The sequence below is a fragment of the Zea mays genome, chromosome 6 (assembly GCF_902167145.1).
Source record: "Zea mays cultivar B73 chromosome 6, Zm-B73-REFERENCE-NAM-5.0, whole genome shotgun sequence".
In the NCBI taxonomy this organism is placed as follows: Eukaryota; Viridiplantae; Streptophyta; class Magnoliopsida; order Poales; family Poaceae; genus Zea; species Zea mays.
Window position 1 is genome coordinate 96,819,555 of NC_050101.1, and position 23,871 is coordinate 96,843,425.

General features: G+C 51.3%; 1 protein-coding gene across 3 annotated transcripts; it reads right to left on the reverse strand.

Moving 5' to 3' along the window:
- Positions 1-17,031: 17,031 nt before the first annotated feature.
- LOC100384273 (uncharacterized) lies at positions 17,032-23,619 on the reverse strand. 3 transcript variants are annotated; one of them, NM_001176838.2, is made up of 3 exons: positions 21,081-22,445; positions 17,481-17,636; positions 17,032-17,372 (listed from the first exon to the last, which is right to left on the reverse strand). In NM_001176838.2, exons 1-3 carry the CDS (start codon positions 22,191-22,193, stop codon positions 17,310-17,312), a joined length of 1,332 nt encoding a protein of 443 aa, NP_001170309.2. In that variant the 5' UTR covers positions 22,194-22,445; the 3' UTR covers positions 17,032-17,309. The 3 variants fall into 3 exon arrangements, with proteins under 3 accessions (NP_001170309.2, XP_020394706.1, NP_001349268.1); XM_020539117.3 differs by lacking the exons at positions 17,032-17,372; positions 17,481-17,636 and adding an exon at positions 17,645-20,545 and having other exon boundaries at positions 21,081-23,619; NM_001362339.1 differs by lacking the exons at positions 17,032-17,372; positions 17,481-17,636 and adding an exon at positions 18,431-20,344.
- Between the last annotated feature and the right edge of the window lie 252 nt (positions 23,620-23,871).

Sequence of the window (23,871 nt, forward strand, 5' to 3'; positions counted from 1 at the left end):
ATGAAAATACAGGTGTGACGCAAAAGCCAATGCTCGATCAGCGTGAACAGTACGGGGATACTGTTCACCTATTTATAGGCACGGGACACAGCCCATACAAAATTACATTCATGCCCTTTACATTTGGTAATAATTCTATAGTAATCCACCGAGGTCTGAATGGCCTTTTCATCTTTAAGTCGGTTTCATTTTCTGCCACCACGCCGAAGCTTTCCCGCTCACATCTTCGGCGCTGTATCAACCTTCGTATTATTTTGGGCTTCTCCTACTGTGATACCGACTCGAGTCCGAAGATACCTGTTCACACATTATACTCCAGAAATACTGTTAAATCATGTTTTTGAGGACCTTCGTAAGCCGAAGGCCCCCAACAGTTGGGAAAGCCGATCCCACTCTGTTTACTAAGACTTGTGATGGTGATCTTTTTGTGTGCCAAGTTTATATCGATGACATAATATTTGGTTCTACTAATCAAAAGTCTTGTGAGGAGTTTAGCAGGGTGATGACACAAAAAATCGAGATGTCGATGATGGGCGAGTTGACCTACTTCCTTGGGTTCCAAGTGAAGCAACTCAAGGATGGCACCTTCCTCTCTCAAACGAAGTACACTCAAGATCTTCTCAAGAGGTTTGGGATGAAGGACGCCAAGCCCACGAAGACACCGATGGGAACCGACGGGCATGTCGACCTCAATAAAGGAGGTAAGTCCGTTGATCAAAAGGCATACCGGTCTATGATAGGGTCATTACTTTATTTATGTGCTAGTAGACTGGACATTATGCTAAGCGTGTGCATGTGTGCTAGATATCAATCCAACCCTAAGGAATGTCACCTTGTGGTCGTTAAGCGAATTCTTAGGTATTTAGTTGCTATGCCTTGCTTCGGGATCTGGAATCCAAAGGGGTCTACCTTTGACTTGATTGGATATTCAGATTCCAATTATGTCGGGTGCAAGGTTGATAGGAAGAGCACATCGGGGACGTGCCAATTCCTAGGAAAGTCCCTTGTGTCTTGGAGTTCCAAGAAACAGACATCCATTGCCCTATCCACCGCTGAGGCCGAGTACGTTGCCGCAGGACAGTGTTGCGCGCAACTACTTTGGATGAGGCAAACCCTCTGGGACTTTGGCTACAATCTGAGCAAAGTCCCACTCCTATGTGACAATGAGAGTGCAATCTGCATGGCGGATAATCATGTTGAACACAGCCACACTAAGCGCATAGACATCCGGCATCACTGTCTGAGAGACCACCAGCAAAAGGGAGATATCGAGGTGTACCACATTAGCACCGAGAACCAGCTAACCGATATCTTTACCAAGCCGTTGGATGAGAAAACTTTTTGCAGGTTGTGTGGTGAGCTAAATGTCTTAGATTCGCGTAACTTGGATTGATCTATAGCATACATGTGTTCTATGCCTTTGATCATGTTACTTCATGCATTTATATACTTTGTTGCTTATTTATGGTGCTCAAGTTGGGCAAGGGATCCCCGGACCTCACAAGTCCATGTGTGAATGATGCACATATCTAGGGGGAGATGTGCTACAACTTGACCCTTTGAGACTAATCTGTTTGTTTGAGTATACTTGATGTTGTCTCAAAGGTGCATTGAAAGGGAAAGGTGAACTTGGACAATGAAAAGACTTCCACTGCACTCTAGTATTAGTGTACTTAATTCCAAGTTCATTCTTATGCTCTATTTGCCTTTTCTGCTCTTAATTGACATTTTTGGTGAGGCAATGGGGTTAAAGGGCCAAGAATGATCCCGTTTTGGTGCTTAATGCCAAAGGGGGAGAAATTAAGGCCAAAGCAAAGCAAATGGATCAGCTACCACTTGTGAATTTTGAAAACAATAGAGTTAGAACTTTTGATTTGTCCAAAATACTCTTATTGCAAAATTTGGTCAATTCGGTCTCTTGTGGGGGAGAATTTTTTATTATGGGAAAAGGGGGGAGTTTTTTTGTACTTGATCAATTTTTCCACTGGAATATCTCTTGATTTGCCCAAACATGTTTGACTTAGAGATAGGAAAAAGGATTTGATTTACAAAAACAAACCAAGTGGTGGCAAAGAATGATCCAAATATGTCAAATCTTGTGCAAAAACAATTTGGTCCTCAATTGCATTGATGTTGCACTTCTTTTGGTTGCTTTTGGATGTGTTGGCATAAATCACCAAAAAGGGGGAGATTGAAAGGGAAATGTGCCCTTGGGCAATTTCTATAATGTTTTGGTGATTAAGTGCCCAACATGTTTAAATAAGTTCTTATGTGCCAAGTAAAGTGAGAAGTGTGTTGGGGCAAAGGCGAAGACGCTACCCTTCGCTCGATGCCTTCACCAGTCTCGCTGCACCAACGAAGACAAGACGACTGGCAGACTCCACCCTTCGTCCAACGCACTGCAGGACGAAGGCCTATGACGAGGTCGCCCCATCCCACGGTCTCGTCCAACACGAAGGTCCACGTGCAATCCGGCCCATTGTAACAGGCCCCGCGTGGCCGCTGCGCATTACGGGCCTAATTTGTAAAGGCTTCTCTGTAATTACAGTCTGTAACCCGGCTTTATGGGAATATTCCAGGGATAACCTGGGCGCCTGAGGCCTGAGGGCACATGCGTCCTTAACGCAAGACGCTGGGCACTCAGGCACCTATAAATACCCCCGCACAGTGCCCTTGAGAGGCTATATTAACAGAGCAATTGCCTTCCTGAGCTAAAACCTTGTCTGCATTACTTTTACTCCCCCGTTGGATCACCTTGCTCAGGAGAGCAAGTTCCAACATTTGGCGCCCACCGTTCATGCTACGAAAAACCACCCGCGATGGCACCCAAGAGAGCTAGCTCGAAGGCAGCCCCATCCATTGACGAAGCTGCGAAGGCAGCACTGTTGGCCGAGAAAAAGGGCAAGGCCCTAGTCGACACCACCCACCAAGAAGCCTGCGAAGACGACGCACTCAGCAAGAGGCAGTGCAATGAACAACTCACACCCCGAAGGCAGTCTCCGCACCTGCAGCTCTGGAGGACAATCGCAACCTCCCCCAGGCTTCGCTGCGCCAGAGGGTGTGGACGCCACCGAGGACGGCAAAGTCATCGATGTTTCCGCAGAGGAACAACTACAGTTGCGTGCCTTGTGCATCAAGAACCGCAACCTCCAGAAGCAAAAGGAGATCCTCGAAGCCAAACGCCAATGTGTGTCTGCGCAAGCCAAGGTGCGCCAGATGATACGCGGCGAAGAGCAAAAGGCTCAGGAGCTTGAGCAAGAGATCGCGCTCATGCAGCGCGAAGGCCAACTCGGTCTGCAACACGGTCCACCCCTCCAATAGCACGAGCAAATTGAAGACATGTTCATCCCTCAGCGCAGACACACCATTCCGCGCGCAGCAGCATTCCAAGGTGTCAACTACCTTGATGAGCGAAGTCCCTTGGCGCCCCACCTGCAAGTATCACCATGGCCCGCCAACTTCAGGGCAGGGACCTATCCCAAGTACAACAACAGCACTGACCCAGCACATTATATCATGAGCTATCAGGTCGTCGTCGCATCATCCGGAGGGGACGACGCCACGATGGTCAAGTCATTCATCATCGCCCTCGAAGGCCCGACCCTCACCTGGTACACCAGGTTGTCCCCGCTGTCCATCGACTCCTGGAGAAGTCTCCGGGACAAGTTCCTGCTCAACTTTCAAGGGTACCGTCCAGACACCGACGCCTTGGCTGAACTTTCACTCTGCAAGCAGCTGGAAAGAGAGACTCTGCGGGAGTACTACCGCAAGTTTCTGACTCTCAAGTCACAACTGCCTTCGGTTGATGACCAAATCGCCATTCACTACGCCATCAGTGGCCTTCGGGCTGGCGTCCTTTACAGCCACTGCATCAGAGATCCACCCAAGAACCTCCAGGAGTTGTATCAGCTATTCGAAAAATACGCCAGATCTGAAGAGCTCCACCAGCGCAAAGTCGAGTCTCAGAGGAAACCTAAAGACCCTCCGCAGTCCAGCCGTACGTGGACGAGGCCTTCGCAGGCAGACTCCGGTTGGGACGGCCGCAATCAGCAGCAGGTACACAACATCGCCAACTAGCTCCCCACTAGCGAGGCCCCTCGCCGCCAGGAGTATCCCCCCTAGGGCCACGGAAACAGAACTCGTGGTCGGGGCCGGGGACGTGCGCAGCAGCCGCGCAGATTTTACTGCTTGTTCCACGACGAAGACTACGTGCACCCTACAAGAGACTGCCCAGAGACGAAGGCCACCAGAGACAGGATGGCACGGGCGCAACCAGCCGACAACCCTAGAGTTGTCGCGCACACATATCAACAACCCCCTCAGCCATACAATCACGGCCCCGCTCCGCATCCACCGCACCACGCATACCAACACCACCAGGAGGTACAAATCGTACCTCCCCCACCACCACCTCCACACCCGCAACAGCAAAACATCCACCACCCCAACCACCCCCAAGCCCCAAAGCAAGAAGACTTCGCCGATCAGCCGTATCGCGGAGTCATTCACATGATCACTGGGGGGGTCCAGCGTCGACTTCGACACGAAGCGACAGAAGAGGGACCATTACAGCAGCATCAACCACATCGTCGTCACCGGTCCAGTCGTGCAGACGAAGTGGTCCCATGTGCCATTGACCTTCGACGCCCGAGACGTCGATCTGCGCAGCGCACCCCACATCGACGCCATGGTTATCAACTACAGCGTGGCAGGCTGGGACCTGCACAAAGTCTTAGTCGACAATGGCAGCCAGGCGGATATCATTTTCCTCCATGCCTTCGACCGCATGGGCATAAGCCACAGCCTACTCAAGCCTTCAGACAACCCACTGTATGGCTTCGGCGGCAAGGGCACCTTTCCTGTCGGCAAAATAGAGTTACCTCTCTCCTTTGGTGTAGCACCCAATGCACGAAGTGAGCAAGTCATGTTCGACATCGTCAACATGGTGTACCCATACAACGCCATAAGGGGTCGGGGCTCCATCAACAAGTTCGAGGCAGCCATTCACGGACTTTACCTGTGCATGAAGATCCCAGGTCCACAAGGCGCCATCACAGTCTACGGCAACCAGCAGGCTGCGCGCAACATAGAAAGAGACTTCGTTCCCGGACAAAGGAACGTACACTACCTCACGGCCCAGCGCGAGGTCCCCGAGTCTGTCAGCCCAACCGCCAGAGAACATGACAAAGCACAGCTGCAGAGCAACGACGGGACCAAGACTGCTCCCCTCAACCAGGCAACGCCCAAGCAGACGGTCACCATCAGCGAAGACCTCACTTCACATGACGAGGAGAGACTCCTCTGCTGTCTGTCCAAAAATAAAGACGTCTTCGCCTGGTCCGCCCTCGACCTGGTCAGAGTCAGTTGCTTCGTCATCGAGCACAGCTTGGGAATCGACTCTTCGGTGAGGCCGAAGAAACAGCGGCTGCGCAAGATGTCTGATGAGAAGACAGAAGCCGCCAAGGCCGAGGTACATCGCCTGCTTGAGGCCAAATTTATCGAGCCAATCGCCTACCCTACATGGCTCGCCAACGTAGTGATGGTGCAGAAGAAGAGCGGAAAATGGAGGATGTGCATCGATTTCACCAGTCTCAACAAGGCCTGCCCCAAGGACAACTTCCCGCTGCCTCGGATCGACAAAATCGTCGATAGTGCGGCCGGGTGCGAAGTCATGTCACTCCTTGATTGCTTCTCCGGCTACCATCAAATATATATGAAGGAGGAAGACAAGGCAAGCACCAGTTTCATAACACCCTTCGGCACGTATTGCTTCATCAGAATGCCGGAGGGACTTAAGAACGCCGGGTCCACTTTCTCTCGGCTCACCAAAACGGTGCTCGAGAGCCAAGTCGGCAGAAACATATTTACGTATGTGGACGACATCGTCGTCGCCAGTAGAAGCAAGGAAGACCATCTCGCTGACCTCGCCGAAACGTTTGCGAACATGCGGGACGCACGACTTCGCCTAAACCCCGAAAAGTGCGTCTTCGGCGTTCGCCAGGGGAAAATATTGGGCTACCTGGTGTCGCACCGCGGGATTGAAGCCAATCCAACTAAAATCCAGGCCATCATCAACATGACGCCCCCGCAGTCAGCCAGAGACGTCCAACGACTGACAAGCAGATTGGCCACCCTCAACAGATTCATCTCCAAATCCGCAGAGCGAAGCCTCCCTTTCCTCAAAACACTCCGCGACGCAAAAGACTTCACATGGGGACCAGAGCAGGCGGCGGCCTTTGCTTCATTAAAGCAGTACCTGTCAGAGTTGGCGATTCTTACAAGCCCCGACCCCTCGCTACCCCTGTTGCTCTACATCGCGGCTTCGCCGCATGCGGTCAGCGCAGCACTGGTTCAAGAGCAGAACAGAGAGGGCACAATTAGGCAATGTCCAGTTTATTACGTCTCCGAAGTACTCACGGCATCAAAATGCAATATGACGGAGCTGGAAAAATCACCTACGCAGTCGTTATGGCTTCGCGCAAATTGCGCCATTATTTTGAAGCATTCAAGGTCCGGGTCACCTCAGATAGGGGACTCGGCGAATTGTTTAGAAACCCGGAGGCATCAGTCCGGATTACCAAATGGGCAGCCGAACTCTCCGGCTACCACATCACATTCGAACCCAGGACAGCCATCAAATCACAAGTCCTGGCAGACTTCATCGTCGACTGGATTGGGCCAATAACACAGCCAGACCCGTCCGCAGAGAAGGTGTGGACAATCCATTGCGACGGCGCATGGTGCCATGCGGGGGCAGGCGTCGCTACAGTCATTACTTCACCCACAGGGGTCAAGCACAGATACGCAGCATGCCCCAGCTTCGCTTTGGAGTCTGACAGATGCACTAACAATATAGCAGAATACGAAGCTGTCATCCTCGGCCTTCGCAAGCTAAGGGCACTTGGTGTCACCACCTGCATCATCAGAACAGACTCCAAGGTAGTCGTCGGCCAAGTCGAGAAAGACTACGCAGCGAAGGACCCCGCACTTATGCAGTACCTCACAGCTATCCGCAGTCTCGAAAGACAATTCAAAGGTTTTACCTTGCAGCATGTGAACCGAGCCAAGAATGAGGAGGCCGACGCATTGGCCAAGGCAGTCGCCAGAGGCGAGGCCCTGCCCTCCGACATATTCTACCATGTCATCGGCACGCCAGCCGTCTGCAGCCCAGAGGGGCTCCAAATAACCAATGACAGCGAGGGCCACCGCATAGTCAACCTCATCATGACCGAAGACTGGCGGGCACCAATAACCCTGTTCCTGCAGGGGTACTATCATCCAACCGATATCAATGAGGCCAAGCGCCTCAAACATCGAAGCCGGGACTTCGCACTAATCGAAGGTCAGCTTTACAAGAAGGGGGTCAGTCAACCCATGCTTAAATGTATCACCGAGACCGAAGGTGTCCAAATCTTGCGCGAAGTCCACAGCGGGACATGCGGCTCTCACGCAGGGCCCAGGGCCCTAGCCGCAAAGGTGATCCATCAAGGTTTCTACTGGCCCGCCATGATCTGCGCCGCAAATCGGGTCACAAGGTCCTGCAAAGCCTGCCAGAAGTTTTCTCCACGCTCAGGAAGCCCTTCGCAATTCACAAAGCTAATAGCCCACACGTGGCCTCTTCAGCGCTGGGGCCTGGACATTGTCGGGCCCCTACCCACGGCCCAGGGGAACCTTAAGTTCACCTTCGTCGCCGTCGAGTATTTTACCAAATGGATCGAGGCGAGGGCAGTATCCACGATAACATCGAAGACTGCCCAGAAATTCTTCTGGCAAAACATTGTTTGCCGCTTCGGAGTCACGTCCGAACTCATAGTTGACAATGGCAAGCAATTTGACAGCCAAGATTTCAAGGATTTCTGCTTCTCCATTGGCACCAAGCTTGCCTTCGCCTCAGTGTACCACCCGCAATCCAACGGAGTCGTGGAACGCGCCAATGGTAAGATTTTCATAGCCGTCAATAAAATGCTCCTCGACGACAAAAAAGGCAAGTGGGCCGACATGTTACCTGAAGTGGTCTGGGCACTGAACACGACTGAGTGCAGGGCGACTGGGTTCACCCCTTTCCGCCTTCTATATGGATCGGAGGCCATGACCCCGCAAGAAATAAAACATGGGTCACCACGGACAGTCAAGTCAGCCGTCCCCGACGTAGACGAGCCTACTTCGAAGGACCACATCGGCGGAGAACGCGTCTTCGCCCTACAGGCTCTAAACAAATACCAAGCTCAAACAAAAGCATGTCGCGACCACATAGTCATCCCGAGGGAATCCAGCGAAGGAGACCTCGTACTCGTCCGGACAGCACGGATAGAGTCCTGGGGCAAGCTTGAGCCAAAGTGGGAGGGCCCTTTCATCGTCAAGACGAAGGCGTCCCCCAGCGCGTACAGGCTCATAACATCATCCGGCGAAGACTTAGAGCATTCTTGGAACATTGATAATCTTCGCAAATTTTTTGTTTGACTCCTCAGGGCCAGCTCGCCCTTGTAATTCGCAAAACAGTTTTATTTCGGCCCGCACTCTTTTCCTCCGGGGGTGAGGTTTTTAACAAGGCGGAGCCATGTAATATACACGCGAAAAATCCCCCGCAAAATCTACATCGAAAAAAAGACCGCATCGACGGTCTTCGGCATTCGACCAAAAAGTCACCACGAGGGGCAGCGCTGGCTACCCTCGCGTGCGACACTCCACGCAAAAGTCGCCTAAGGGTGCAGCCGGACTAGCACAACAAGTGCGCAAAATCGAAGTCTTCCTCAAAAGACTATCCGTGCAAAAGTCGCCTAAGGGTGCAGCCGGACTAGCACAACAAGTGCGCAAAATCAAAGTCTTCTGCAAAAGACTATCCGTGCAAAAGTCGCCTAAGGGTGCAGCCGGACTAGCACAACAAGTGCGCAAAATCGAAGTCTTCTTCAAAAGACTATCCGTGCAAAAGTCGTCTAAGGGTGCAGCCGGACTAGCACAACAAGTGCGCAAAATCGAAGGCACATTACATCCGTGCAAAAATCTTCGTCGAAAAACTATCCGTGCAAAGACCGATTACAGGTGCAGCCGGACCGACATAATAAACGCGCTAGACCAAGTGCACAAGTCCCCTACGGGCACGGCCGGATCAGCGAAGGCACACAGCCTCATCATACAAATTATAGTTACATACGTACAGCGAGGGCACCACACATCACATTGGTTCAACTTTCGGGATGATACCCATCTCCCTATAGTTAAACAGCATTATCCTCAGCTCCTCACCCTCAAAAAGACTTCACAACTCCCCCTCACCTACGCTCACCCCAGCCGGCGAGGATAACAATTCCCGCTTGCCAGCCCTGTCCACACGAAGACGACCACCCTCCACCTCACTCACCCTACGCTTCGCCACCGTCCTTCGCCGCCTACGCCCAGCACTCGGACCGAGAACTTCAGCATCCATCACATGCGGAGAAGTCTCCACCGCAGCCACATCCAATGCCGCAAAATAATCCAAATCCTCATCCGAAGACTCCTCCGTCCACACCACCGAACTCCCAGAACCATCAGACTCAAAAAACTTAGACACAAAATCATCCGAATCATTTTCCGCAACCACGGTCGAAGCCGCCACAAAATTAGCACTTTCAGTAGCGGTTGCGTGCGCAGGCCCAAAATCCTGAACCTGCGCAGCAACCGAGGTTCAGTAACACATAGACAAAAATTTACAACCTCCCCTGCACCTATTCAACTACTTAGCCACATGCGAGGGCGCGGCCGCGACCGTAGGGCATTCGACTGCCGGCTCCGCCACCACCTCCTGGGTGCCTTCGGCTGTCGGCACAGCGGCCAACACAGGGTCTTCGCCGGCAGCAGCAGGCACGGGCGCGTCCGATGGGCCTTCACCAGCATCCGAGGGCAGCACCGGTTTGCCCTCCGCAGCCTCGGGCGGCGCGCTGACTAGACTTCCGAAGTCCTCGACGTCCTCGGCGCGCTCCGTCTGCAGCATAAGCACATTCATTCAGCAAACACCACATACACCCACGCACAACAAACCACGGCAAAACAATAACCATCACCTGCTCCCTCGCCCGGCCGGATCGCTCCCTGACAGCCTCCCGACCATGTGCCCCCCACATCCTATCAAAAAGTGCCCCTGCTGACTGCTTCACAACAGGGTCTTCGGCCTTAAAGATCTCGCGTTCAAAGCTCTCGTTTGCTTGGTCGAAGACCTCGTAGTGTCTGCAGCCCTCGCGAGACAGCGCATTCATGGCCCCTTCGCAGGTGACGAGGGAGGCAAAGGACATGAACCCCTCCACGATGGTCGGGAGTACCAGCAGTTCCTCTTGCAACCACTCGAGGAAGCGAAGGCCCACCTCTCGGTCGGGCACCTCGAAGTCAGCAATCCGTGCACCCAGCTCGCAGTACGAGTCCACGAGCTGTGCGCGCGTCCGCTCCACTTCCGAGCGTGTAGAGGCCTCGGCCTTCTCCACACGGCCGCGCAGAGCGTTGAACCGCGCCTCCCATTCCTCCGCGCATTGGCTGGCAAGGCTTCCCTCCGCCCGCGCCAATTTAGCCTCCGCCTGCGCAGCCTGCGCCTCGGCAATGGCCTGCTTGGCCTCCCTTCTTTCTTCCACCAGCTGGCGCCGGAGGTCCGTCCTCTCGGCCTCCAGGGCGGCCACCTTCTCCGCCAGCCTACGACTCTTGCTCTCCGCAGCCGACTTCTCTCGGACGGCGTCCGCGTGCTGTGCCCGAAGTCTCTCGACCTCGGCAGACACATCTGTAGTGAGGGCACCCGACGCCACGCGGTCGGCGAAGTTGGCCACCTAACAGAAACACATGAGACCACAATCCCCATGAAAACGGCAAACACCGAAGTCCAGCTCAACTTACTTGACTTAGCTGCTGCGACAGCTGCTGCGACGCCTCCCTCAGCCAGCGGGACATGGTGCCGCCTCGTCCTTGACGGCAGCGGCCGACGAAATCTCTTCGCTTGCGCAGAAAACGCCACCCTTCGCCCCGACCACCGCGGTTGACGCCATGGTTGCCACCGTAGGCGGGACAACAACCATTTGCCCCTCGCCCGACCCTGCAACGTACCACCAGTCAAAAAAAACATACTTACCAACGAAATAGTCGTCCACGCTAATATTCGTGCCGAAGTCGGCAACGCGCTTCCCCGGCGAAGGCAGCTCCCGGACCTTCGCGGCCTCGCCCTGGGTAGACTTGGTTCCGCCGGCGACGATGGCCTTCGTGCTCTCCGACACCTTGCTGGAGCCGGGTGCGGTCGGTTTCGCAGCCAGCGTCGGCTGGCTACCGCCGGCGGCGGCAGCCTTCACGCTCCCCCGCGCTCTCTTCGCTTCACGCCTAGGATTGGGGAGCCTGACGACCGCCCGGCGCTTCTGCGCAGCATCCTGGCAATCCTTGTTCATCACTGCCGATACAACAGCAGTAATATTCCGTCCATAAGGGAAAATCTTCAATCCACGAGCTATACGAGACGTAGACATGTCTTCGCCCTCTGCCTAGGGGATCGGAAGATTCTTTGGCCACCGACCCCCGGTAACCTTCAGCATTCGCGCCAAAGACTCCCGGAGCTCGGGCGAAGACATCCTTCCCCCGAGGGTCGCGCATGTCCCCATCAACTCCACAACAAAATTATCAGACACCCCCTTTCCCCCACTATAGTACCTAATTTTCTCTTCTTAGTGGCCGGGGCAGCCTCCTGCGATGGCCCTTCCTCGGTCCCGCCCATCGGTTTCTTCCCGCGGCGGTCGGCGGCGTCTTCCCCGGGATAACCACCGTAAGGCAAACGGTTCAATTCGAAGACCCGATTCAGCCTGTCATTGGTCCTACGGATATCCCAGCTCCGCAGACCCTCTGTCTTCGGCACGTAGCGCCCCACAATCCTCGTCGCACCGTCTTCTGCTTCACGCACGAATGCGGCGGGATCTCGGCCATGCAAATCCAGTGCGAAGGCAGGACTCCGCACCAGCATCCCGCCACGGGAGGGCATCTGGTGAGGGCATACTTCGCCCAACGCCCAGCCATGCGCCAGGGGCCATACCCCATACCCGACAAACTCCTCAACAAGGTCGCGCCCGCTACTCATGAGGGCAGCGCACCAAAGGGCCCCTTCGTTTTCATCATCCTCCGCTACCTCAAATTGCGGGTACGCTGCGTAATAATGTGAACACATGACGGCCACGGGGAGCCCTGGATGGTCTTTGACTGTGCCTTCGGAAACGTAAAACCAAAATTCCCACCAGTTGCCCCATTTATTGCGGGCACAGGGAACCAACTCCACGACTTCCATCGAAGTCTTGCCGGTCTTCGACGTAAATGTGCAAGATCCAAATTGTGCAATCTTATGTCCAATTTTCCTTTTCTGCCAATGCAGACAATAATGCTTCACGAAGACTTTGACAGAGGGCTGCCCGCCGTACGAAGTCATTGCCCAGACATACTTTGCCAGGGCCACCACGGCATTCGGTGTCAGCTGGTGGACCTGGACCTCGAATTTACGCAGGACCTCCGCCACGAATCGATGCGCAGGCAGACGAAGTCCAGCGGCGAAAAAGGCCTCGAAGACAACCAACTCGCCTTCTGGCTCGGGGACCTCCTCCACCCACGGGACACGCGCCACTCCCCCGCCAAAATATCCGAGTTGTTGCATGTCTTGCATACGGACCGAGGACATCTGCGACGCACCGAATTCCACTGTGTCGCCAGGACGCAACTCCTCCGCCGCCACATTGCTCAGCGTGTCCTCGGACGACGTGCCGGCCGGCGGTGTATCGGCAGCAGAAGAGGAAGAGGACGGCATGGCTACGTACCGTCAGCGGCGGCGGACGGTCTGCTTCACACGGGCCAGATCTCCGACGAGCAGGAGCAAGGAGAGCAGGCGAGCAAGCGAGCAGTTTGAAAAGGAGGTTAGGGTTTTCGCAACGCGTGGAAAGGTAAAGTTCAACCCACGCCGCCCACACCCCTTTTTATACACAGGGCGCGACGCTTCGGGAAACCCGCAATCCAACAGTACGACGTCAATCAACGGTCATGTCAAAAACCCCTGCGGAACCACTTCGAGCGAGGGCAGCGTCTCCACCATCTAGCGACGCCTTCGGCACCAGATGACTTAGTCGAACTGGTCCCTCGGAGGGCAAATGTTGGGGCGAAGGCGAAGACGCTACCCTTCGCTCGATGCCTTCGCCAGTCTCGCTGCACCAACGAAGACAAGACGACTGGCACACTCCACCCTTCGTCCAACGCACTGCAGGACGAAGGCCTATGATGAGGTCGCCCCATCCCGCGGTCTCGTCCAACACGAAGGTCCACGTGCAATCCGGTCCATTGTAACAGGCCCCGCGTGGCCGCTGCGCATTACGGGCCTAATTTGTAAAGGCTTCTCTGTAATTACAGTCTGTAACCCGGCTTTATGGGAATATTTCGGGGATAACATGGGCGCCTGAGGGCACATGAGTCCTTAACCCAAGACGCTGGGCACTCAGACACCTATAAATACCCCCGCACAGTGCCCTTGAGAGGCTAGATTAACAGAGCAATTGCCTTCCTGAGCTAAAACCTTGTCTGCATTACTTTTACTCCCCCGTTGGGTCACCTTGCTCGGGAGAGCAAGTTCCAAAAAAGTGCAAATCAAATAAAAAGGTACGTTTCTAGACTTAGTACATTGTTTTAAGTACTAACATATTTTGTCTAAGTGCTAGAAACAGGGAGAAAAGAATTGGAAAAAGACTTGGCTCTGTGCAGCCAACTCCAGCTTGGCTTGGCACACCAGACTGTCCGGTGGTGCACCGGACAGTGTCCGGTGCGCCAGGCTAGTCCGCGTGAAAAGGCCGCTCTCGGGACTCGACGGCGGCGTACGGCTATAATTCACCGGACCGTCCGGTGAGTCATTCGCGGCGAACTCGTCGCCCTCGGGAAAAGCAAAGGGGCAACGTGGCTATAATTCACCGGACTGTCCGGTGGTGCACCGGACTGTCCGGTGGTGCACCGGACTGTCCGGTGAGCCAACGGTCGCCTGCGCCAACGGTCGGCCGCGCAATCTTCGCGTGACATGTGGACTGCTCCAACGGTCGGCTGGTGCACCGGACTGTCCGGTGTGCCAATCAGCCCAGAGGAGCAACGGTCGAATATGCCAAATTTGGAAGGAGATCAAGCACCAGACCGTCTACAGGACCTGTCCGGTGGCGCACCAGACTATCCGGTGCGCCACTCGACATAAGGCAAGGATAGCCTTCCATGTTGATCTTCAACGGCTTCTAGCTGCCTTGAGGCTATAAAAGGGACCCCTAGGCGCATGGAGGAGTCACCCAAGCATTCACTAAGCATCCTAAGACTCCAAGACTCCAACTTCACGCATTCGATTCTTTGTGATAGTGATTTGAGCTCCATTTGAGTTGTGAACTCCGTGCGTTGTGTTTCGAGCTCAAGTCGTGACTTGTGTGCGTGGTTGTGCTGCATATTTGAGTCTTGTGTGTGTTGCTCTTCCCAACCTTACTCTTGTGCGTTCTTTGTGATCAATATTGTAAGGGCGAGAGGCTCCAACTTGTGGAGATTCATCGCAAACGGGAAAAGACTATAAGGAAGAAAGCCGTGGTACTCAAGTTGATCATTGGATCACTTGAAAAGGGTTGAGTGCAACCCACGTCCATTGGGACGCCACAACGTGGAAGTAGTCAAGTGTTACTTGGCCGAACCACGGGATAAAAATCGCGTGTTTCTTGTGATTGCTTTCTCTGTGATTGTTTTGTCCACAAGAACTTGTATCTCAACCACTTAGTCGTACTAACACTTTAAATTAAGTTTTTGTGGCTATTAGTGTTTGATTTTACAGGATCACCTATTCACCTCCGCTCTAGGTGCTCTCAGTTAAGCGGGCGGTGCGGAAGCTGCACTTGCTGATCAGCTCATCGCTGCACCAACTCGCAGCCTGCGCGCCCAACCACCAGGTCTCGTCTATACTTTTTGAACCCCATGCAGAAGTCGAGATCTGGGTATGCAGCCCCCCTGCACAGCCAAAGAGGGTCGTCTCCTTCATTCGGGCAACTACCTTGGTGCTGGATAGACCCAACATAAGAACGGGTCGTTTCCTCCTTCACCTTTCATTCAACGTGAAGTCCGCAGTTCAGCTCTTTCCTTGGGATCCAGGAGGACATAACTGCAGTTCAAATTTATATTTTAGTTCCACAATTATTTTGCATTTTCGTCTTAAATAATAAAGGTAAGCCGAGATGTAAAAGTCGTGTCCACAGGAAAGGAAAGAATAAGATTGAGATGAGCTGGGATAAGGCTAGAAAATAAGATTGAGATGAGAGAATTGTAGAGAGTTGGTTAGCAGCAGATAAGTCCAAGAAAGTAGAAGTTAGTTGAGAGTTTGTAGGAGAAGTTAGTTAGCCATAGGGCTATTTATAAGCCGCATGGCAACAGGGAATAAATCAAGCAAGATCATTATCAAACCAATCTCTCTCTTGCAATGACCCTCTCAAGCGCCTAGGGCTGCTACCCTAGAACCAAAACTGCGACAGAGGGTTATAACCTCACCGGAGAAGACAGTTATCCCATGGACCTCGGTCCACGACAATATTCTATAAGAAAGTTGACCTCCATAATCTTGATGGAGTTTTTGTATAGATTCGTCACTGCTCCACAATCTATTAAACGGAGGAGACTTTGGATTGGTGTTCAACTTAGCTGCTCCTAATAGCATGTACATGCAGCAACGGTTTGGATTCAGACTTTGAGAGAGGGACGTATTGTATTTAAACAAGGAGTCTGTTGGATCTCTGATTTCCCGCGGGGAAATCCTCTATATAAGAGATGGAGATGAAGAAGTTTCTTCTCTCACGAGTATGTAAACGGGAAAAATTATCCTCCGACGAGTAAATGGAGACAGAGATGGGAATGCATTTCCATCTCCGTTTCCCGCGAGGATCCATTACTTACGAATGTTTTCATGTAATAGTAAATGATAAAAATAAATAATTATCTTGTCAAGATATCACTCGTTGTACAAATGTGTTCATTTTAATGTACACATAATGATTTTTACATTTAACGATGTGTATAAGTGACAATATTTTACATTAATAACAGATAAAATATAATTTAATTATAATTTAAGCGGAGATAAGATCTCAGTGGAAGGATAGAGAAGAAATGTTTTCCGCAAGCGTTTATAGGAATCCCCATGGATTTTTTTTTATTTTTTTGCCATCCTAGTCCTCACTCTCTGTTTGAATCCTGCTGATACGGAGAAGCTAGATATGATTTTTTTTGTCATAGATAACTTTTTAGAATATCAAAATTTAATAAACTGTTTAGGCCTAGTTTGGGAACACCGTTTTTCCAAGGGATTCCAATTTTCCCAAGGAAAAATAAACTAATTTCCCTTGGAAAAATTGGAATTGCTTGGGAAAACGGTGTTTTCAAACTAGCCCTTAGAGACACTTTTTTTTATCCGGATTCTCAGAATCATGGTAGAATTAAAGTTAAAAAGTGTTAAAACTGTTGGGATTCTTTTTATTCCGATTCGCAGAACCCTTTCAGAGCATGTTCGGATGCAAGGGGATTGAAGAGTATAAATCCTCTGCTATTCAAATTTAACTAGAAAAAGACCTATTCAAATTTAACTAGAAAAAGATTTAAACCCCTTTAATCCTCCTCCGAACCGAACAAGGCCGCAAAGGTAAAACGGTGGGATTATTTTTATCTGGATTCTCAGAATCCTTCGAGATTCATCCTTGTTCTGTCCCAAACGCGTGTGCATTTCCGTTGGCTTACCCTGCTCCCAAACAAGTCCTTTTGATTCAAAGGGCACCTTTGTTCTGTTTCAAACTCATACATCCGTTGGCTGATGAAAATAGGATTGCCTCATGTCTACATTTTTTTTTAAAAAAAAACAAAACAAAACAGGTATCTAGTTTGTTGCCGACATGCCTTGTGCTCTCAAGCTCACCAACCCCTCCACAACTTGAATCATTAGACCAGCAAAAGCTTGCAGGTCAACTCTTCTCAGTTTTTTGGTACTGCTGCAGCCTTCACTCACATGACAGCTCTGGGGCGGAACCCCAGCAAACAAAGAATAGGATTTGCAGAAACAGAGTGAGAACACGATTCAGTTAACTGGTTGGGATATCACTTCATGGCCATTAAGCCATCTGGAGCTAGAGAAGTTGCAAGGAAACCATGGTCACAACTTACATGCAACTCTACATGCATCTCTACATCTGCCGTGCTGTAACGCTGCAGAAATGAAAATTGAGAAGCTCTGCTGCTTCTCCTAGAGAGCAAGAGTAAAGCCCCAGAAATGCCCGCAAGACCCATTTTCTTTAGCTCTCCTTCTCCAATACCTGCTGCTGCTGGAGGAAATAAGCCTTGCTGACAAACCTCCCCTGTGAAAGCGGAAGCAGACACCTTCAGAGACTGTGCAAAAGATGAGATGCATGCCGGTTTTGCCGCTGCGAAAAGCATCAGCTCAAGGGGGAAGTTCTGGTGCTCACCTTGACCCGAGGCCGGTAGTACCGACTCTGCTTATTAGAAGGGAGGGGAGCGCACGGCTTCTGCTTGCGCTGCATCTTCAGAATGTTGCCTTCCCTGATAACAGCGCTGATACCGTTCTTTGGGAAGATATCACTATCACTGTCTTCATGTTTAACCTGCGATGGAAGTTCCACAGTTGCCGGTAAGAAGCATGTTTCTTCGGGTTAAAGTGAACACAAGGGATGAACGGAATGCGTGCAGGGTTGTATACTTGTATTATAACTGGTCCCTCAGCATGTTGATGTAATGCACGTTATTAACATTAATAATTTAGTATGGAAGAAAACTAGGTTCATATACAATGTACGACATCAAGTTGGGGTAGGCTGGAGCCATATACCATTTGCAGTACAATGAGATGGTTTTAGGAAAATGCAGAGCAATTGATCATTGACATGTCTACATGATGAGGGTCAGCAAAGCCTTAACTAATGGTTTTCTTTCCGAAAGCACAGCCGCTCCAATATTTTCGCTATGTAAGTGCAGAAAGGCAGGTTGGCTAGAGTTCATTGCGCTAGCTTTTTGCACCACCAATTTGAGCCCAACCACTCTACCAACAATAGAACTGAGCATGCATACATGCCTTAGGGTACCTACATGTCTTTTGATGCAAAAGTGGTACTAGATAGCTATGGCTCATTAAAATGGTTAGAATAACTGGTAACTGTAAGGAAAGCTCAGTCACTCAGATAGGTTTACTTAAATAAATAAAGTCCTACAAATAATGCATAGAATTCTGAAATTTAGTTGTTGGATGAGCATTTTTTTCAACAGGGATTATAAGGTGTGTTTCTTAGGTTTTGATGCTAAAGAAACAATAGTTTCTTCATTCCGACTTTTTCTTTTCCAGACCATTTTTTTAACCATCCTCTATTCAGTTTTGTGTTTCTGCAAATTTGCTTGAGATTCCAGAGAGATGCAAATAATCATTTACTTCACAACTTCAGATCACTGGTTGAAGGTACTACAATATGAGGCCTCAAACGAAGTTTTTTTTTTTTTTTCTTGAACGCGCAGGAGAGCTGCGCATCATTATATTAAGAGAAGAAAAAGGTCCAAAATGGACCAAAGTACAAAGCCCACAACAGGCTCCCCACACACACCTGCACTACTCACCCAGAAAATTCCTGGACCTAATAATGGCAGCACCTAGGCCTAAGCCCTCAAGATGCTTGGCACCGGCTAGACCCCAACATTCTAACTCTTCCAAGAAAACTTTTTTAATTCTGCTTATGGAAGGACTGACACCCTCAAAAACTGCCTTATTACGATGAATCCATAGACACCAAGCCCCCAAGATGATGACGCTGTTAATGCCTCTTCTTTTGGATTTGTGCACTTGCTTACACACCTTCCTCCACCACTCAGCAAAAGATATCTCAATAGAAACAGGAGAAAGATCAGCAAGCCCCAACGGTGCAAGAATGCAATGCCAAAATTGTCTAGCAAAGATGCAACTGCAAAGGAGATGTTGGATATTCTCCGGCTCCTGATCACATAGAGGACAGACCTCAGGATGATCCAGCCCTCTCTTCTGAAGTCTATCAGCTGTCCAACATTTATTCCTTATTGCCAACCATAGGAAGAATTTGCATTTGGGTGGAGCCCAAGATTTCCATAACCTCTTCCAAGGTTCAAAGGTAATCGAACCCATGAAAAAAGCCTTATAGCATGATCTAGAAGAGAACTGCCCAGAGGAAGAATGAATCCACACATGTCTATCAGCCTCTTGTGTCAGCACCACTCCTCTTAAAGTGTCCCAAAGCTGTAGGTACTGCTGCAACCCAATCAAATTAAGAGGGGTTTCTAAGTCGCTGACCCACTGCCAGTTCTCAAGAGCATGGGCCACCGTTCTGGAAGAACTAGCCCTTTTCCCAACACAAGCAACTACATCAGGGGCAAGATCCTGGATACAAGACCCATCCAACCACCTATCTGTCCAGAATAAAGTAGTAGACCCGTCTCCAACCAAGGTAATAATTGAAGAAGCAAAGAATCTCCTGACATGCTGCTGAATAGGGAAATTCAGCCCAACCCAAGGCCTATTTGGATCTGTTTTTTCCAACCATAACCATTTAGTCTGCAGCGCCCAGCTTTGGTAAAGTAAGTTAGAAATCCCAAGGCCACCAAGATACAAAGGCCTTGTAATTATATCCCAAGAGACAAGACAACAACCTCCAGTTACCTCCTTTCTTCCTTTCCAAAGAAATCCTCTTCGAATCTTATCTATAGAATTTATCACCCACTTGGGAATATTCATGGCAATGAGAAGGTATACCGGGATGGCCGAAAGCACGAAGCGCACTATAGCTGTCCTGCCAGCCAGATTAAGCAGCCGGGCCTTCCAATTAGGAAGCCGATCAGCAATTTTGTCGACCCAAACCATGAGATCATTCCTTCTGAGCTTCTTGTCTGATATTGGCAATCCCAAATAAGTGCAAGGGAAAGAAGAAGAAGAGCATTGAAGAATATTGCAGCCCACCAGCACCGCCTGCTGATTACACTTAATTGGAATGACATAGCTTTTTTGCAAGTTAGACACCAACCCAGAAGCTGAGCCAAAGCAATCCAAAATTGTTCTGACGCAGTGAAGATCTTCCTCAACAGGTTGAACAAAAAGGACTACATCATCAGCATAAATGGACAGCCTGTTTCGAATATTAGCGCCCTCCAATCTATGCAGCAGCCCCCTGTTTTCAGCCAGCAAGAATAAACTGTTGAGCACATCCATAACCAAGACGAACAACATAGGAGAAAGAGGATCCCCCTGGCGAAGCCCTCTCCGGTGTTTAATAGGAATACCAGGAGACCCATTCAAAAGCACCTGAGTGGAGGACGAGATCAGCAAATTTGAAATCATACTTCGCCACACAGGACCAAAACCAAGATGTGAAAGCACTTCAGACAAAAAAGCCCAAGAAACTGAATCAAAGGCTTTGGAGATATCCAACTTCAAGAACAAACTAGAGACTTTCTTCTTGTGGAGAGATTTAATTGAATGCTGCACCAACATGAAGTTGTGGGCCTGTGAATTACAATGGTTTGAATTGTTTGGTTTGATTTTTTCCCCAAAAGCAAATATGACCAAACTAAGAGAATTTCTTCTACTTCAATTGAACTCTAAAACTGCAAATAAGATATAATGAGGGCTGAGTTTCTTATCATGGTTCAACTCAAGGAAAATTACAATTTGGAATTTCCTTCTGTCTGGCCCATTCAGCCAGTAAAGTAAAGTTTCGGTGGAGATAAAAAAAAATCCCACCATATTATATTTCTGTCATATCAGCAAAATTCAGACACAGATTTTCTTCTGGAAGAAATTTGCCACAGACAAGGAATGTAAAGCGACTGAAATGAAGTAATGCGGACCAGGATTTCTTATCATTGCTTATATAAAACAACAGATGTTCTGTGCTTCTACTGAAATGAAACAAATACTCTTTATCAGATGATATGAACTAAGACCAAGTATAGTTCAGGGTTCTAACAACTCTAGCCATTTTTCAATTTTTAACTGGAATGGAAAACTTTTTATATCGAGATAAGATGGAAATACTTACTACCACATGAGCAGAAGACAACGGCAAGTCAGAGCCATTGCTATCAGCGAACACAGAGCCTCTGCCGCACCACGCCTTGAGCACCCCGTCAGTGTTCAAGCTCAGCCCCAATCCTGTCTCTGGCAGTGCCAAAGTTCCAGCGTCGCCATTGACAGACTCAGGAACCCCCTCCTCGTACATTGTCCCCAGTGACTTCTTAGTCTTCTTGTCTGTCACTTTCGACATTGCTACTGAAGGTGGCGGCGCAGGGGTAATGTCTTTTACAGGTATGGCAGGGCACATCCACCATTCATGATCGACGCTATGGCGCTTGAGCGCTTGGTTGAAGATATTCTGATCGTGCCGGAAGCTCAGCCCGAGGACCATAAGGTTCCTGAGGTAAGGGTGTATCTTGGATATGGGCAGGTTGGAGTTGACGCTTGAGCTTGACACGGACGTCCCGCTGTTTTCCATAGAGAGCTTACCCATGATGCCGTCGATGCCCTCGGCCGCGCTCTGGTCGACGCCGCACAGAATAGAGTCAGCGTCGAAACCGTCGTCAACGTCGAAGTGGAGCTCTCCGGGCTCGTCAGGTGCCGCAGCAGCATCGTCAGGGGTTGCAGGGGACGGTGCCGGGTCGCGGAACTCGCTGAAGACGCTGCTGACGGCCGCGGGCGACGGGCAGCTCTTGGCGACGCCGGCAGGGCTCTGCGGCGGCGGCGGCGGCAGGTCGCGGAGGAGGAAGGCGGCGTGGCCTCCGGGAACGGGGAACGGAGGGAGGAGGTCGGAGCAGGACGGGTCGTCGCCAAGCGCGGAGGCGAGGCCGAGGAGGCGGGGTGGCGCCGCCTCGGGGGCCCCCCAGCCCCTGGCGACGGGGAATACGGAGGGGTACATGGACGCGAGCAACGCCGCCGCCTCGTTGTACGTCTGGCTGGGCCGCTTCCGCGGCGTGCGCGTGCGCGGGCGCTTGAGCGACAGCGACGCCACCGACGAGGAGGAGGCTGGGGACGAGTGGGACGCCTCCGAGAGCGTGGAGGACGCCGCCGGGCGGTGCGGCGCCGGCGGCGGTGCGGTCTTGACCATATCCAGGTCCGGCAGCCGGATGCCGCCGGCCGGGATGCACGACGACGCCATGGTGGCTAGTACGATACTACGATCGATCAGCTAGTCGATCCAGAAACGGAAACCTCACCAAGAAATGACAACTTTCCTTCCAAAACCCATCAGCGATTTTCGTTTTCCAGCTGGGCGGATCAAATCGGCAAGGAAAGGAACCCCGATCTCGGAGACCACGGCACGGAGCAAGCGGGAGCGGGATGGGGATGGGGATGGGGAAGCGAACTCAGCTGGTGCCGTGCCGTCCTATAAACCCAACACGAACCAGAGCGCAAAAACCCCCCGTCACCAGAAAACTAGCGGAAAGGAAGAAAAGGAAGGGACCAAAACGCCAAAGCGACGGGAGCCGCGTGAAACCCGAGGAATTTCTTGTTCACAACGCCAACGCCAACGGCCAGCGCCACCACCAGCGCCTGCTGCTGCTGCTGCCTGCGTCTGCCGCCTGTTCGGCCGGCCACGGAGACGGAGCCAAAGTGCCGGACCACCGACAAATAAAATTTCAATCTCAGGAAAAGGCGATCACCGAGAAAGAAAGGGAGGCGATTGATCAAAGCGGACCGAGAAGAAACAGCAGGTGCGGTGGTTTGCTGCTTAAACAAAGCGGCGGCGGCGGCATCAGCAGCTGCGAGAACCGCACCAACCTCGAAAAGTAAACGAGCGTTCAAGCTTGGGCTCACGAGGTCCTCGTGCTCCTGCGTGGCAGTTTCGGCGAGGAGTGAAGGAGAGAATAGCAGTAGGGACTGACAGCGGAGGTGTGTGGTTGGACCGAACCGAGGATCGGGCGGAGGAATTAGAGCCGCCTCCAACTCCGAGACCAAGCAAGATCCTAGATTCCTAGTGCTTGGATTCGTCAAAGATGACATGGATTCGAGGAAGGAAGAGGCTTGACCTGATTGAGGAATTCGCGATAGTAGCACAATACCACACTGTACCATTCGCGAGGAGGGACATGAAGTTTTTTTTTTATTATTCAGGGTTAGGAAGGGTTTTAGGGAGACCCATGAGAAGAGGAGCGAAGGGGGACAGCGGGCGCAGCCGGCGGCCAGCGGATGAGACGAACCGGCCTTTCAAGCCTGTCAATGTCGTCAATCACTCACCTGACCTTGCACGAAGGTCCGGCATTGCCTTGCTTTGGTTTGCTTCACGGTTTCTCTCACCGTCACCGGTGAGCCAGCCGCTTGCAGCTAGCTAATGCCTCCTCGAGTCCTCGTGCGTGGCTTGACGGGAGCAGAGCTCGCCTTGTCACACGCTGCAGTATGCCAGTATCAGTATCACGGTGTTTGCCTCCAGACTCCAATGTCCACTCCAAGAACAAGGAGCGAGGAACCTTCCTAGAACCCATGCGGTATATAGAAAACCAACAAAAAAAAAGGAGTTGTAGAGTTGCCGAGCTCGTTTTCCTCAGCTCGTCTGCTCGTGACGGCGACTTCCTCGTGAGCATTCCTGCATTAGATTAGAGTAATGGAGACAGCGGTACGTTGTCTTCGTCCACCTCCCGCTTAGACCAACCCCCGACCCCCTCTCGTCGTCGACATCGGTCAAAGCAATTGAAGCCGTGCTCCCCCGGCCGAGCAGTTTCCTTTTTCTTGGAAGTGGCCGGTGTCGTACGCACGTACCCCGAGCGTCCCGTCCGTCCTGCACCCTTCAAGGATGAGGCAGGCGAGAAGGACAAGAGGTTGAATGAGAGCCACCAAAT

Coding starts and splice junctions, on each gene's coding strand:
- LOC100384273 (XM_020539117.3), bottom strand. CDS start 22,193: ATGGCGTCGTCGTGCATCCCGGCCGGCGGCATCCGGCTGCCGGACCTG. Junction 20,546..21,080: donor TGTCTTCTGCTCATGTGGTA/GTAAGTATTTCC, acceptor TGTAATTCACAG/GCCCACAACTTCATGTTGGT.